Source organism: Callorhinus ursinus, unplaced genomic scaffold (genome assembly GCF_003265705.2).
Source record: "Callorhinus ursinus isolate GAN/ISIS: 27379988/994484 unplaced genomic scaffold, GSC_fseal_2.0 scaffold45, whole genome shotgun sequence".
NCBI lineage: Eukaryota > Metazoa > Chordata > Mammalia > Carnivora > Otariidae > Callorhinus > Callorhinus ursinus.
In genome coordinates, this window is record NW_027397107.1 from 4,587,116 (window position 1) to 4,604,125 (window position 17,010).

Consider the following 17,010-nt stretch of genomic DNA (forward strand, 5'->3'; position numbering starts at 1 on the left):
TAGCTACAAGAGTAGCTTCCACAGCCCTCCCAGACTACAGCACAGAGATGGGAAAGAGAAGCAGAGTCGCAAAGGACAGACCGAGATTGTCTAAGTCCCACCATTTGGACAGAACCTCGGAAGGGAAATGAACAAATGGAAGAGAGACAACATCTGAAGAAATAACAGCTCAATGTTTCCTAGAACTAAAGAACAAAACTGTTCAAAAAATAGTTTTAATTACAGTTATTTGAAGTAATCTACATGGATGTAAGGAAACATACCACCATTTTATGAGAAGTTACTCCTGACTGTGCAATTTCAGTGACTGTGCAACTTAAGTGATCCTTGCCCCTTTCCCTATTTTTCAAGCTATCTACAATGAATGCTACTTTTATAATGAGGAAAAGTCAAAGTTTCCTTTTATAAAACAAATCCAGAACCAAAGGACAAGAGAGGCTTTTTAAAAAACTCTCACCTTGGGGCGCCTGGGTGGCTCAGTCAGTTAAGCGTCCAGCTTTGGCTCGGCTCATGATCTCAGGGACCTGGGATCAAGCCCCACACGGGGCTCCCTGCCCTGCGGGGAGCCTGCTTCTCCCTCTGCCCCTCCCCGGGACCTCCTCCACCCCTAATGGACACACGCGCTCTCCCTCTCCAATAAATAAAATCTTTTTAAAAATTAAAAATAAATAAATAAAACTCTCCCCTGTCCTTCACCTGGCTTCCGCCCTGTGCTGTTATAGTGAACCTCCACAAGTGGTCACTGCAAACTTGGGCAAGTCATTTGATCACTTTAAGTTTTTGCTTCTCTAGGTCTTCAATAGGGACAATAAAACCCCTCCTTCCTACCTCACAGGAGTTTGGGGAACATCAAATAAGATGATGTATAAAAACAGCACTTGGTAAACTGTAGAGCGCTGTACAAATGGCGACATGTTCACACAGTCCTTCCAAGCTAGTAAACCCCAACCTCTGCTGAGTCGCCCTCCACTGCCCTCGCCCCTCACTCCCCAAGTCTGATCTGTCCCCTAGCCTCCCAGCTCTTCCTTCGCTCATTCTGTCCTTTCCCAAACCACCGTACTACGTTACCTATACCTGGTCTTACCTTATGCCTGAACCACAGCCACCGCCCCGTGGGTAGTGCCCCACCACTAGCTTTTCCTCACCCCAGCCTCTGCAATTTCCTCCTAAAACGTAAAGCTTCATAAAATAGGTTTACCCTGTAACTACCCTGCTGAAAATGAAAAGCCTTCAGGAGTTGTAGAGGTTTACAGGATGGACTTCACAAACTTCACAAACCCCGGCTTTTAGGTCCTCCCTCCTACCTGTGGTCAGGGTCCCCAGATTCTGCAGAACAAGTCAACACCTCCCACCCCCACGTACATCCCCCTATTCTCTACCTATCCAGGTCCCCCCAGTCTTCCCTAGGCAAGGGCGAGGGCTCTGACCTGGGCTCTCTCTGCATCGCGACCAATCCAGACCAGGCTCATGCCTCTCCATTCCCTCAGGGGCTAGCCTCACTTCCAGCTCAGAGGCCTGCGCCACCTTTCCAGAGAGGACTGACTACTTGTGTCCTGAGGGCAGGGCCTGGCACAGTCCTCCTACATCCTCTCAACTAGGCACTGGAAATTAATCTGTTAATCATTTTAGTACTTAAACTTTCTTTGCCTAACTGAATTTCATGGTAATTAATTACTTCTTTGGTTTTCTGTGTAGCTTTAATATCTATGTCTATGTCCTATATACTCCCATATAAGATACTGTTCAGCTATCATGCTTTAAAAAGTTATACTTTATAAATTCTTCTGTAACTTCTTTTTCTCAACATCATTTTTGAAATTGATCTGTTGACACCTGAAGCTATAACCTATTCATTTTCAAAGTTGGGAAGTATCCCTTTTCAATGTATTTGAATATATCACAACGTATTTATCCACTATATTGCTGATAAATATTTGAGTTTAATAAAAAGGTTGCTATTAGAAGCAATGCTGTTATGAGCATTCTTATACATGTTTCTAGTTCACATGTGTGTTTCTAAGAGTGAAACTGCTAGGTCATAGGGTCACGTGTTCATCTGTACCTGGTAATGACAATGGTTTTCCCACTTGGATGAACAGTTCTACCTACAGTGTTAAAGACTGCCTCAAAACACTGTCAAGCTTTTAAATGTTTGCCAATTCGTGGGTGTAAAATGTTATTTCATTGAGGCTTTAAGCTGCATTTCCCCAATGAGCTCAAACATCTTTTCATGTGTTTATCAGCCATTTGGTTTCCTCTTAAATAACAGGCCGGTCTGTGTCTTTAACTGTTTTTCAACTGGGCTGTCTTTTTCTTAATTGATGTGCAGGAGTTCTATATATATTCTGGATACGAATCCTTTATTGGTATTATGTGTTACAAATTTCTTCTTCCCAACTATGGCTTTCCTTCCTTTTCACTCTTTTGATGAAAAGTACTTTATTTTAAGGTAGTAGAATTTATCAACCTTTTCCTTTATGGCAAATGGTTTGTGTAACTTGTTTAATAAGCCCTTCCGTACCCAGGGGTCATGAAAGGATTTATATTTCCTTTTAAGAAAAAAGTGTTATAAACTTCAAAAAGGAAGTTACATAAGCGATCAATAAGCACATAAAAAGTACTCAAAATTATTAGCCACTGAGGAAATGCAAGTCAAAACCACAATGAGAAACCACTACACATCCACTAGGATGGATAAAATTAGGAAACTGATAACACCAAACAGTGGCAAGAATGTGGAGCCACTGAACTTTTATTATACATTGTTGGCAGGAGTGTGAAATTGTAGAACCATGTCAGAAAAAGTCAGGCAGCTTCTTAAAAAGCTAAACATACAGCTATCCTATGATCCAGCAACTCTGCTTGGTGTTTCCCTAAGAGAAATGAAAGCATATGCCCACAAAATAATTTATACTAGAATATTCACAGCAGCTTTATTCTTAATAGCCAAAAATTAGAAAGAGCCCTGTTGTTCTCCATCAACAAGAGAATGAAGAAGTGGACTGGGATCTAGTCATAACAACAGAATTACTACTTAGCAAGAAAAAACACGTGACTAGCGTGTGCAACATAGATGAATCACAAAAATACTGTGCTGAGTACAAGGAGCCTTATACAAAAGAATACATATTTTAAGATTCTATTGCTATGAAGCCTAGTATAGGCAAAAATAATTTATAATGGATAAAAAATCACAACAGTGGTTGCTGGCAGGTGGGGTTAGGAATGGGGAAGGAGCTCAGAGAACTTTCCACTGGGGGATGGTAATATTCTGTATCTTGGCAGAGATTTGCATTTAGACAGTACATCCATTTGTCAAACAAAAAGGAAACAAATTTTGAACTCTAGTGACAGGCACACTGAAGTGTTCAGGAGTTAAGTACAGTGACCATCTGAAACTCTGAAATTCATGCAAAAACAAAACATTGTGATGGATAATGGGATAGAAAGAGGTGATAAAGCACATAGAGGAAAATGTTAATTGCAGAATCTAGGTGGGAGGTAGATGGGTACACATTCTTTCAACTTTACTGTATGCTTGAAATTTTTCACAGTATTAGAGAAAAGACAAAAACATATTTTCAAAGGGAAGAGATTGGCTTTTAAAAAATAAGCGGAGGGCACCTGGGTGGCTCAGATGGTTAAGCGTCTGCCTTCGGCTCAGGTCATGATCCCAGGGTCCTGGGATCGAGTCCCACATCGGGCTCCCTGCTCCGCGGGAGCCTGCTTCTCCCTCTGCTTCTCTCTCTCTCTCTCTCTCTCTCTCATGAATAAATAAAATCTTTAAAAAAAAAAAAGCGGATATATTTGAGCAAAGCTTGCCTTTGAGAGAGGCGACTCAAAGAAAAAGGCCAATCCTTACATATGCTGGTGCCTTGGAGTTTGCAAAATGCTTCTACACAGATTACTTTAAGTGATCCTCACCTAAACCTGGGTATTCTAGTCTCATTTTATGCTTGAGAAAACCCGGGGTCGGAATTTGGCAAATAATCACATAGCCAGTGCCTGACGGGGCTGGACCCAACACAAAGGTCTCTGGCTCTTCTGTGGTCTTTCAGACACACCTCACTGGGGAGCTACCATCCTCCCCGAACAGCTGAAGGCAACGTGCATAACCAGCCCTTTGGGCTGTCCCACCAGCAGAGTGCGAGGAGCGAAGTGGCTCTTGTCCCCAGCAGCACAGCAGAGACAAACACAAGCAGACAGTGAAAAAGCACGATTTCACCGACCCAAGGTCTACTTCAAACCCATTCAGCACAAAAGCACTGGCAAGCCCCACTTCCCCGGTTTTTTGAGGCCATCTTCAAAGTTTAGGGAGATCTGTGACATCCTTCCGGTCTGTGTGGATGGACAGACTGCACACGACGCCTGTAGCTAAGAAACTGCAGTACAAAACTTGTCAAAACACTTCTCTGACAAGATATTCCACCACTCTAATCAGAGCAGAACAAAAGTAGAACAGAAGGAGGGGACCCAGGAACATTGCTCAACCCTAGCGCAGCCAGAATTGAAGGCAAAAGCTTTAGCAATCACCCCACACATTAATCATTGGCTTCAGGGTATTCTGGCTTTTTGTGAAAGCACATACAACACACCCCAACAATTTTTGTTAAATTTAAATAAGGTGAGAGAGCCCTGTGGAACAGGAATAAAAGCCCTCTCAGCCTTAGAGACCGGTGTATTTATCCAAACATTCACGGAGTGTACTAACCGCTTTGGGAAATGTAAGGAATCTAGGACACAGTCCTTGTCCTCAAGAGGCCTATAATCCCACCGCAGGCTCAAGTCAGATCTCCAAGGGCTACAGGGGAAGATCCTAAGAGCAGAGAAAAGTGAGTGCAAGTACAACCAGGGGCTCAAGAAAGATTTCATCGGTAGGGCCTTAAAGATGCACACATGCAGAGCTGGAGGTAGGGAGTGCTGTGCTCTGGACAAAGGCTGATGGGAAGAACGAGCTCCAAGGGGGCTCCTGGCTAAGGAAGGCTACCTGAAGCCTGGGCAGGAGGTGGGGAGAGTGAAAAGGCCTCTCGAGGGAGGCCTGCCAACTCATGTCGGAGAGCAAAGAGAACAAATGAGAGGGCCTCACAGATGCCTGACTTCAGTTCACTGGGGCAGGGCCAAATATGGCTTCGACTCTCACAAACACGGGAACCTAAGGCAGGCCTGGAACAAATTTCCCCAGCAAGTCATGACTTAACAAAATCCTGATAATGTGGATTCAGGATACCTGCTCAAAACCCAGGTGGACCTGCAACATCTGCAACCTAGCAGAAAGCCAGAGAATGGGAAATGTAATGGAGACAGGGAGTTAACAGAGAGCAGCCCAGGAGCAATAGGTTTGAATACGGCTCACCTGTATGAGCGTGGGTGAGTTTCTAACCTACAGTACTTTATCTGCAAAATGGAAATGACACCAATCACCTCACAGGGTTGTAAGGATTTCATGAGATAACATCTGTAAGACATTCAGCACAGTGCCTGCAACATCAAAAGCGTCCAAGAAATGGTGGATATTATGAATATGAATAGTCTGCCCTACAGGAACTTCTGAGTCCAGTGCCTCCTACCACCTTACTGTATTGAGAAAGCAGGCTGAAGCCACTGACCTTGGACGAGACCAAGGGATTACTCATAAACTTTGCCCTCTCTTCTTTGAGTTTTGATGTTGATTTTTTAAAAGTTTTGTCCTTTAAGGCATTTTACGTTATTCTGAGACATCTGCCTCACCCTGTAGACTCACATCATGAAACTTCCCCTATTAAAGAGCCCATCCCAAATGGGCAAGCTGTACGAAGGAAAAAAACAAAACAAAACAGTGTCATAAGCCATTTCACAGGGAACATCTGTGTCAGAAGGGGACCACAGGCCTCATCCCAACCCTCACTTCAGCAAGGAGGGTCTGGGCTAGCCCAGCACAGGTCTGTGCTGATAGAGTTGTGACATTCAAAACATCTATCTTAAGAACCACCACACTTCATGTTAAGGTGGTAATGATACTAAGCACCAAAACAATATAGACTATAAATGCAAAGTATTTTATATATATAATAAAAATTCAAGAAAATGAAAAAGCAATATCTACAGCGATAAATTATAGTCAACATATTTCAGGAACAGAAAGTTAGATCTCATTTTGTCAACTACACTTTCCGAAGGAAACTTTCAATAATTCCATAATCTACCCAGAGTCAATGTCCCCTAGTAGGCGTAAAAAATCAGGCAGGTCACTCAAAGAGAAATTTGCTTTAGTTAAGGGAAATAGAAAAATTTGATTAACCCACTCTGTACATTAAGAGCAAGCAACAAATTTTATTCCGTAGCTAAGAAACACCAAGAAACCACTAAACTTTGGTGGACGTTAAAGCTGGTAAGTTTGGTCAGTTTTGAGGAGGAAGGGAAGAGGAGGAAGGTGGTAAAAAAAAAAAAAATACAAGAAAACTGGGGGAAGAAAAAGAGAAGGACAGAAGTGAAGACTAGCGACAGGATGGAGAGTGGGCGTAAGTGGACTCTGAGCGCTCAGGCTAGGAACCCTCCGGGAGGGGTCAGTCTGTGGCCCCCTATTACCAGTCACCTGCTGTGTGCTGCCGGCCCAGCTGCACTAATCCTTCAGCCTTCGGAGGGAAATCTACTCCGCTCGCCAGGGTAGAACTCTATTATTCCCTGGTATAAACGCTCTGAAAGGGCAAGAACCAGAGATCTCCACAAAACCAGATCTAAATCCCCCAGCCTCCACTCTAGTTAAAACTGGTTTCTATTTCCTTTCTATGGGCTGGGTGGATTTTCCCCTTGTCCAGCCTGGTTCACACCATTCTCTAATTTGACAGATGTCTGTAGAAGGCCCACGATGTAGGGGGGTACAGCAGTGAACAAAACAGACGTGAGTGCCACCCTCACAGAGCTGTTTAATGACAAATGGGGGGGGGGGGATCACAGCAGTGCACTGGGTGTTTGCAAAAAGGGGAGGGGGGTGCACAGGCTCTCCTCTGACACTCCTGCCTCCACACTCAAATCTTTCAAGGGCAGCTCAAGTCCTAGCTAAGGAAAGGGAAGACCAAGTAAATCCAGACTGACAAGAAAATATTGAAATGTTACAGTTAAAACTCAAGCTGATTAAAAACAAAACAAAACTCTAAGTGTTCAAACTGAACACAGCATTCATTATCTGTAACCATACAGACTATAACTTCTGAAATGAATAAACAGAACATTTTTAGTAACATTTAAATAAGTTCATATAAGATGACCCAGCCTATTGTATTACAAGATCCTGAAGTACCGTTGGAATCATTAAGAAGCAAATCACGTTTATTGTGTTCTACTGTTAAGCATGTTTCTTGTACTTTGAATATTGGTATCTCATGTTAGGAATCATGTCCTAACATGTGGCCTACGATACAACTCTATAAAATGCCTCTATAATCGAACAAGTTTGGGAAATGCTGCACACTCTAAACACCATTCGGAGATTCACAGTGTATTTTAGGAAATGAAGTTTTCTGACAAATCCTGCAAAGAAGAAATCTGCGGAACTCAGTCTGAGCCAGTATTTTCCAAACTTATTTTGACATGGCCCCCTTTTTCATTTAATACTTATTAACAGTCAACAAGATGCTTCAGGGAACACACGCGGGATATACTACGATGTAGGGGGACACACAACTTAATTAGTCTGAAAATGCAATTATCAATCTCCCAAGCATTTTGATGAACTAGTGTTTTCTATACATACTATTAAAATACAAAAATTTCCCCAATGAATTTCTTTTTGAAATCCACTCAGTGATATGCTGATTTACTGTATTTTTAAGAAGAAATTTTTTTTAACATTTTATTTATTTGAGAGAGAGAGCACGAACGGGCAGGGGCAGAGGGAGCAGCAGACTCCCCCCTGAGCAGGGAGCTCTCTGTGGGGCTAAATCCGAGGACCCTGGGATCATGACCTAATCCCAAGGCAGATGCTTAACTGACTGAGCCACCCAGGTGCCCCAAGAAGAAATAATTTTTAATAAACTAAAATTGGATCTTGGTATGTTAACATAAAGGAATTCAAATTAATTGTATAATTTGATTTTGCTAAATCCTTGGAAGTTTATCTTCTCTAAACATGTATTTTTAGATTTCTAGAATGTATTTGATAATTTTAAAAGATGCATTCCCTTGGAGCGCCTGGCTGGCTCAGTTGGTGGGGCATGCAGCTCTTGATCTTGAGGTTGTGAGCTGGAGCCCCACACTGGGTGTACAGATTACTTAAAAATAAAATCTTTAAAGGGCGCCTGGGTGGCTCAGTCATTAAGCGTCTGCCTTCGGCTCAGGTCATGATCCCAGGCTCCTGGGATCAGCCCCGCATCCCATCGGGCTCTCTGCGTCCCATCGGGCTCTCTGCTTGGCAGGAGGCCTGCTTCTCCCTCTCCCACTTCCCCCTGCTTGTGTTCCCTCTCTCCCTGTCTCTCTCTCTGTCAAATAAATAAATAAAATCTTTAAAAAAATAAATTAAATAGGGGCGCCTGGGTGGCTCAGTCGTTAAGCGTCTGCCTTCGGCTCAGGTCATGATCCCAGGGTCTTGGGATCCAGCCCCACATCGGGCTCCCTGCTCCGCGGGAAGCCTGCTTCGCTTCTCCCTCTCCCACTCCTCCTGCTTGTGTTCCCTCTCTCACTGTGTCTCTCTCTGTCAAATAAATAAATAAATAAAATCTTTAAAAAAAATAAATTAAATAAAATAAAATCTTTATTAAAAAAAACAAAGAAGAAAGAAAAGGGCGCCGGGGTGGCTCAGTCGGTTGAGCGTCTGCCTTCAGCTCAGGTCATGATCCTGGGGTCCAGGGATCTAGTCCCACATTGGGCTCCCTGTTTCTCCCTCTATCGCTCACCCCTCTCTCATTCTCTCTCTCTCAAATAAATAAAATCTTAAAAAAAAATAAAAATGAAAATAAAAGATTCCTTCCCTTAAAGAAAAACTAAAAAACATGCTTGATATTTACCTCTGCCTTATTAGCTGAAATGCCTACATACAAATATCTGTAACTGAGATGTGGTATCAACATGTACAGTTTGTGACTAACAAGCATTTCTGTGGTTGTGGTGTTGTTATTTATAATTTGACTTCTCCTCTAGAAATACTAATATTACCTTAAAGCCTATATTGGAGGTTTTATGGAATAAAATTCCAGTGAGTGGAAAGTTCCATCATTCAGTTAGCAATAAAGAGCTAAATTCAGCAAACATTTATTTAGGAGCTACTGTACGCATGCCGAAGGATTAGGCACTGTAAATGATGAATGTCTTTTTCTGGGCCCCAACTCAAAACAACGGTCTGACAATGGGACAGAATATGTAAGACTCTTAAAAACTCAGGGGTCCTACAGACACTGTGGATAGCAGAAGAACAAGCTGCTGCACTGGAGATACTTACAAGACACAGGTGAATTTCAGGACACCTGTACCACCACAAAAAGGCAAAACACAGGGCCTCTTTCTAAAACACCTAATCTGGTGACCTAAAAGTTCATTATTAGTTAATGCAAGAAAACCAATATTAGATGTGGGTCAAAAACTTGAAAGCTGTTAATAATTCCATATTTAACTTCACAGGTGTAATGCTTTTCTTAAGCCAATTAGGCGGGCTTAACGTCTAAGCACTACACTGACATTAGGAGTAGCTTGCCTTCACAGTCTAAAACTTCCATCACAGGTTTCTTCAAGAATCTATAGAGGGAATCCAACTTCTGATAATCAAAACAAAGTTAGATTTTTCACCTAGGGTATTGGAGGGGTGGGGAAGTCACTTCATCTAGGTTATGCAACACTGAAAAGGACTTTTCACTTTCATATAGAAAAAAGCGTCATGGACGACTGCTAGAAATTTAACACAGAAAGTGAACAAACGGTATCAGACTTGGGAGGTCTAGCAAGCCCCAGTAAGCCAGAAAATCCAAACAACTTCTCAAATGACTTTTTAAAAAGCAGCAGCAATGAGAGGGATGATCAACGATCTGAGGCCATGCACACCAGAAATTTTTTCCTAGTTTAATAAAACATAAACGCATGAGATCAGCTCTACAATTTCAAATCAGAGAACTGGAAAGCTGTTGCTGTGTGCCTTAATGAACATTCCCCCCCCGCCCCCTTTTTTTTTTCCATTATCTTTCCTTTAGGAAATCTTAACGAAGACTAAGCGCAGAAACTTTGACAAAACATAAGCCAAGGCGATGCGCGCTGGAGAAGACACATAATTGTGAAAAGCACTCACAAAATGTCCCAGTGGGACTCCTTAATAAAAAATTAACTTTGTTCTGCTGAATGCTTCAAAAATCGCGTTTCTGATAGTATTTTCTCATTACACATGCTTTAAATACAACACGTATGGTAATAACCGTGAACGTCAAATACACGTGCAATGAAGCAGAGCTGATGGTGCTTCAGATTACGTTTTAATAGTCCCGGAGACACCGGGAAATTGCAACTGCATGCATGTGCAAAGCTGACAGAGGGAAAACAAAACAGGGTGGTAAGATCCAGCGCCGCCGCGGCTTCCCGGGGCTAGCCGCCCATCCCTCTCCATCACGAGAACCCAAAGAACAAAGTTCACGCTGATTTAACGTCTCAGGGGCGCGCCACAATATCCTGGGGGTTCCCCGCTCTTGTGTAGGGAAAGGACTCGAGCGCCCGGGGCAAGTCCACAGCGGGCCCCACCATCCGAGACGTCGGATGGGTCCCGGGAACCGACGCCGCGGCTCGGAGGGCGTCCTGCTCGCAACCCCACCGGGGGGGTCCGAGGACGCGCGGCTCGGGCTTCCTTCGGGCCGCTGCCCAGGCAAGCGGGCGCTGGCGCCCAAAGTCGCCCAAAGCCGGACGAGAGGGGACCGCCGCCCGGGAGGGAGCCCCGCCCGACCCCTGCGGGAAAGTTGCCGCCCGGCCCGAGTTTCGCCGCGGACCGCGAACCGCAAGCCCCGGCGCCCCTTACCTTCCTGCCGCTGCCGTCGCGAGGCTCGGACTCCGCGAGGCCGGCGCCGCGGGCCCCGGGCGAGGCGGTGGTCTTCTGGCCGGGTGGGAGGCGCGGCCCGGCGGGCGGCGGCGGCGCGGCGGCGCCCGGCGCGTCCTCGGCCTCCTTGCCGCCGTGGTACACCGCCCGGCCCTCGGAAATGTGGATGCTCGGGGCGCAGCCCATGCTGGCGGCGGCGCGGCGGACACGCTGGCGGGCAGCCGCGATCCGGTCAGCAAACGGCCCGCCCGGCGCCTCGGGGCCGCCGCGGGCGCCGTGTCATCGCCGCCTGGGCGGGCGGCGGTGGCGAGCGCGGGTCTCGCGTCAGGAAGTGCGGCCGCCCCTTTTATCGCGGTGCGGGCGCGGCGGCGGCGGCGGCGGCGGCGCTGGGGAGGGGGCGCTGGGGCGGGCGGCGCGCCGCGGCCGCCCCTCCGAACATGCCCTTCCTGAGGCGGGAGCCGCCGGCCGCCTCCCTCACATCGCCGCGCTCGCCTGGCCGCGCCGCGCTTCCGGGGAATTTCGGGGGAGGAGATTTGCGCTCTCCCAACCCGGGAGCGGGCAAGTCCGCGCCGCGCGAGCGACACCGCCCTGGCCGCGGGGCGGCGCGACCCCCGGGGGAGGTGCGCTCCCCGCCGCGCCCGCCGCCGCCTCCCCGGGCCCGCAGCCCGCGCCGCTCCGCCTGCTGGGCCGCCGCCCCGCGAAGAAACGCCCCTGGCTCAAGCGCCGGCGGCGGGGAAGATTGGCCCAGACGCTCCTGCTGCTGAGGGCTAGGGGTCGAAGGACGCCCGTCAGGGCGGCGAGGACGCGGCCCGCGGGGTGGGGAAGGAGCCGTCGGCTCAGGCTGGGTCTGGGGCCGCGCCGTCGAGAAACGCAGAAGCGGCTGCGCTCACCGGGGAGCTGCCGGCGGCGCGGCTCCGGCTCCGGGCTCCGGGCCGGGTCTTGCCGGCAGCACGCCGCGCCCAGCCCCCAGCGGTGACCTCCAGCGGGTGCTGGCGTCAATGCAAAGCAGCTGGGGCGCCCGCCGCCACCTCCCGGCGCCGCCGAAGACTGGGCATGCGCGGCCACGACGGGAGGGGGCGCGCGGCCCCGCTGCCGGCAGGACGGAATGGACTCGCCCAGGGACACACAGCCACCGCGGGCCTGAGGCCACAAAAATCCGGACCGCTGGGTTCGAATCCCGGCTCCGTAATTTAGCAGCTGCGTGACTTGGGTCAGGTCACTATCGCTGAGCCTTAGACCTCTCATTCATTAATAAGGCCGACGGACCTCCGTTTGGGGGCAGGGCAAGGAAGGCGCCCGCCCTCCGGGTCCCAGGCGGGTGGGGTCCGGGCGTTATCGCCCGGGCCGCAGTGCCCCGTGCGCTCCACGACCTGGAACGCCAACGCCAGGCTGCCCAGGCGACCCCGCGGCGGCGGCGCTGAAAAGCCCCGTTTCGAGGCAGGCGGGGGGCGCTGTCCTCTCACCTGGCGCTGGCGCCCGGGACCCAAAAGCACCTTGCTTGCGGGCACAACGCGGCGTCCGACATGCAAAGTGGGGCCTGTGAGCCAGGCGCGCTGTCAGAACCGCAACACACACACACACACACACACACCACACACCACACACCAGCTCGCTGTGCGACCTTGGACGAGTCACGTAACCTCTCTGTGCCTGAGGCTCCAGCCCCAGTCAGAGGGAGGACGACGCCCCTGGGTGTCCATCGCATACTCCGCGAGCGGCCCACCTCCGGCCCGCTCCCACTCCCGCCCTTCTTGCGACTCCCGGTCCGGGGAGACCCCGGCAAGGCCGATCCCCTCCTTTCCTCTCCAGCGGTCCACACCTTTCCTAACGCGGCCCTGCAGCGACCCTGAGATGCCGCCGCTTGCGCCTCGGGCCGGTTACCGTGAAGCCCCGGAGGCGTACTCCGGACTGGAGTCCCTGCCCTGGCGCTGGGGCTGCGGCACCTGCTCAGGTGCTGGTTCCCTTGCGCGGCCCGAGCGCCAGGACGCCAGGGAACTCAAAATCCGCAGCCCTGGCGCCCCTCCAGCCGCAATCTTCCGGGCCCGAGGTGCCCACCGGGCGGTTTCCCGACGGCGGCGGAGCAGAAAGGCAGGGTAACCCGAGAGCGGCTTGGAGCTATTGGCCCTCTTTACTGGCCGAGCTGGCCCAAACCACTAGCACGTGACTCTACTATCAAGTTTAAGCACGTTAAGCAGTAATTATATTTAAGCCTCCCTACCTTATAAAAGTACCACCGGCTCAATGAAGATGTCTTGAAAGACACAGGAAAAGATTCTTATTATCACCCGTTATTCCACCTAAATTGTAGAGTGTTTACTGCCTTTGTTCTGCAGATTTTAGAAGGTAATTTTCAGAGCAGAATCTGGACCCTTCTAAATAAAGAGTTATTCATGAAGAAAACGCTTTGAACCACCAGAGTGCATGAAAGTCTATCGCGTGTCCTCTGTCCTCCGCGCCTGGCCAAGAAGTCAGGCCTTGATGACTCTGGGCACTGACCTTGTCTTCTCCAGCTCCAGGCTGTTCCAACCCGTACTGGTTCCTCCCTTCACAGGCAGCACCTCGGTGTCCTGGCCTTTCCTCGGAAATCCTTGAGCCCTGAGCTAATTAGGGGGGGTGGGGTTGCTTTTCCCTGCCCCCCACCCTCCGGGCTCCCTGAGCTGCCTGTGGCCTTGGCAAGATGGTCATTTACCCTCTCTGTTCCCAGAGACCTGTTGGGGAGCAGCGTTCACTGATTTCCAGCTCTGCAGTTTGGAGGCCCTAGACTTAGAGACCCTAAAGCTAAAAAAAAAAAGGATGCAGGAGCAGACAGGAAAGGAGTCATCTGCCTACTTCTGGGGTCACAGAGAACAAACCCCACTCACTTTTTTCCACACCCAGGAACTCAGCCTGGGATGTCCAGGAAGTCACAACCCGCCCCCCTCAGCTTCAAGCCCCTAACATCAATTCCACCCTGCCCCCACTTTCCCCAGCCATAACCACTCTGAGGTCCCTGAACACTTCACCCTATGAAACCCATCCCCCCAGTCCTCGGTGACAGTGGACAGAAATGGGACATGTCGACAGAAGTAACCCAAACTTCACTGGCATGTGTCACCCACTAGTTCACCCAGGCCTCCCAGGGCCCTAGAAAGAATCCCACTGCTTGGAGGTGTCTAAGGAGCTCATGAGCAATCCCCATCCTGCTGGAGGAGACACGCTCCCCACCATGCCAGGCATGTAGACACCTCAAAGCTCTGCTTGCAGTAGAATACACTCCACCACCACGCCCAATCCATTCCACCCAGTGTGCCCCACCCCACTCCAGGCAGAGCTGCTGGACCCCCACAAGGCTTAGCATTGTAGCTAAGTGTCTACTTCGGTTCTTACTCCTAGGGTCAGCATAAGGTCAGTGGGGCTTGGAAAGGAGACAAACCAAGGGGTAGATGCCCCGGCCCAGCCTCTCCCACTACCACAATCAGTCCCAGGAGACCCCATAGTGCTTCCCCGCCCCCACACCTCCGTGGCAGGCTGTCCGTTAGAGGCATGAGGGCGTGGTTCCTACACAGCTTTGTTTAACATCAGAATCTACTCGGTTTCCACACCTCTTCCACTAAAGCTGATCCTTCCTAAGCCAGTTCTCTTTCCTGGTTTTGCTGCCTTTTGCACCCAGGGGTCAGCCATTCAGACTGTGCCCAGGCCACCGAGTTCCCTACTCCTCCCCTCCCTCGCCTTCCCCACTGAAAGGGGCTGGAAGCAGTGCAAGTGGGAGAACGCCTGTGCCCTGGGGTCTGAATCCCAGAGCATCCCTAGGTCGTCTTTCAGGGCTGCTTTCCTCCGTTGTGAATCCAGGATTCGTGATACCTACCTCAGTGGGATTAAAGACGCTAACCAATGTCAAATGCCCAGCTACTAAGCCGTGGTGCCTTCCTTAGCTCACCGCCTTCTCCCAGGCCCATTCAACATCACCTTCCTCCAGGCCTACCCCAGCCTGCTGGAAACCTTTGGAGACACGAAATCACCATGAGGATCAACACCCCTACAAATCTGTGCATCAGACTTCATCACGTTAATTTCTCTTTCAAAACTTTGTATCATGTGACCTTAAAAAATGTCATTTTAAAATTACACATTCTATAATTTACACATGAATACATGCTGGGAAAATAGTTTTTAAAAAATCAAATGAAGCAGGAGTATATAAAGTGTGCAAAGGCAGAGGAAAGTCTCTCTTTCTCCCCCACCCCCCTTCCTTCCTTCCTTCCATCCCTATTGCTAACAGTGTGGACCATATGCTTCCAGATCTACACACACACACACACACACACACACACACACACACACACACACACGAGGCAGAGCTGTTACAGTGTCACAAACAGAGCTGCAGTAAATATCCTTGAATATATCTTTTTCTGTAGGATGGACTCCTAGAAGTTGAATTGCTTGGTCAAAAAGTATGTCCCACCCTATGCCAGCTCCAGAAGGGATGAAACACAGAAAGAGGGGCGCCTGGGTGGCTCAGTCGGTTAAGCCTCTGCCTTCGGCTCAGGTCATGATCCCAGGGTCCTGGGATCCAGCTCCACATGGAGGGGGGGCGGTCCCTGCTCAGCGGGCAGCCTGCTTCTCCCTCTTCCCCTACCCCTTCCCCGGCTCATGCTCACTCTTGCCCTCTCTCTCTCTCTCAAATAAATAAATAAAATCTTAAAAAAAAGATTTTATCGGGGCGCCTGAGTGGCTCAGATGGTTAAGCATCTGCCTTTGGCTCAGGTCGTGATCCCAAGGTCCTGGAATCGAGCCCCACCTCGGGCTCCCTGCTCAGTGGGGAGCCTGCTTCTCCCTCTGCCTCTCTCTCTCTCTCTCTCTCTCTCCCTGACTCTCGTGAATAAATAAATAAAACATTAAAAAAAAAGATTTTATTTATTTATTTGACAGAGACAGACACAGCGAGAGAGGGAACGCCAGCGGGGAGAGTGGGAGAGGGAGAAGCAGGCTTCCCACTGAGCAGGGAGCCGGATGTGGGGCTCCATCCCAGGACCCTGAGATCATGACCTGAGCCGAAGGCAGATGCTTAACGACTGAGCCACCCAGGCGCCCCAATAAATAAAATCTTTAAAAAGAAAAAAGAGAAAAGAAAGGAAAAGAAAAGAAAAAAAAAACCATATAGCCCAGCCAGGGAAGAAAGATTGAACAGAGGAACTCCCTGGATACCACCTGTGACCCTGGATAAGGGCGGCACCCAGCCAGCCCCAGATGCCAGGGCTCTCCTGGACAGCTTCTCCAGACTCACAGGCCTCCTTATCTCTCTCTTTCTTGGTACTCCCACACCTTTAGTAAAGTGTATTTGATTGTTCCAGCCTTTCTCAGATAAGGGAGAAACTGAGTGACCACTCTTGGGCCAGAACTGTAAGGAGGGAGGAGTGCCCCCTAGAGGCCAGAATAGTGGATGACTAAGCCCCTAGGACACTGTTCTCTACCTCCAGAATTCAGGGGTGCACCTGCATTTCTCTCCTCTCTATTTGGCTCCAGACCTTGGTACTTGTGGTTCACCTAGGGATTAACAAGTCTGGGATTAACAACCCAATGTCGACTCCCTTCCTCAAAGTGACCTGGAATCTCGGGCTTCTTTGTTTCCAACAAAGGTCTCTGTCCCCAGTACCCACATGCCCCTCATGCCCTATTCCTTGGCTCCGCCCACCCTTTCCCACTAGGCAAGGGGGTCAGATCCTTTCCCACCAATTGGATAAAGTCCAGAATTCCTAACACTGCCGAATTTGATTGTAAATATCAGAAACCCAACTCCACCTAGCTTAGCAAAAGTAGGTACTTATTGGTTAATTTCCTCAAAAGACGGGAAGGGCAAGGAGAGCTCAGCATCAGAGACACAGAAACCACAGACCCAGACGCCACGAGGACCGGCTCTCGATCCTGACACCTTGAACTTCCAGACAAGGTTTGCTGTGATGCTGAAGCCATGGTTCAGGAGCCCTGGCTTCCATTTTCATGGCCCCATGACTACCCTGTTGGTTTCCACTGCACCATGAAAGTTCCTTGTC

The 17,010-nt window shown here is 49.2% G+C and overlaps 1 protein-coding gene across 4 annotated transcripts in view; it reads right to left on the reverse strand.

The window, feature by feature from the left end:
* Positions 1-13,335, reverse strand: part of PDE8A (phosphodiesterase 8A) — a 157,354-nt gene extending 144,019 nt beyond the window's left edge. For 3 of the 4 annotated variants that reach the window (XM_073882213.1, XM_025893231.2, XM_073882212.1), the window contains exon 1: positions 10,961-11,337. In XM_073882213.1, the coding sequence (XP_073738314.1) occupies positions 10,961-11,164 (204 nt within the window). In that variant the 5' untranslated portion in view covers positions 11,165-11,337. Of the gene's footprint in view, positions 1-10,960; positions 11,338-13,196 lie in introns of those variants that run through there. The other variant, XM_073882214.1, reaches the window with a different exon arrangement.
* Positions 13,336-17,010: the final 3,675 nt, after the last annotated feature.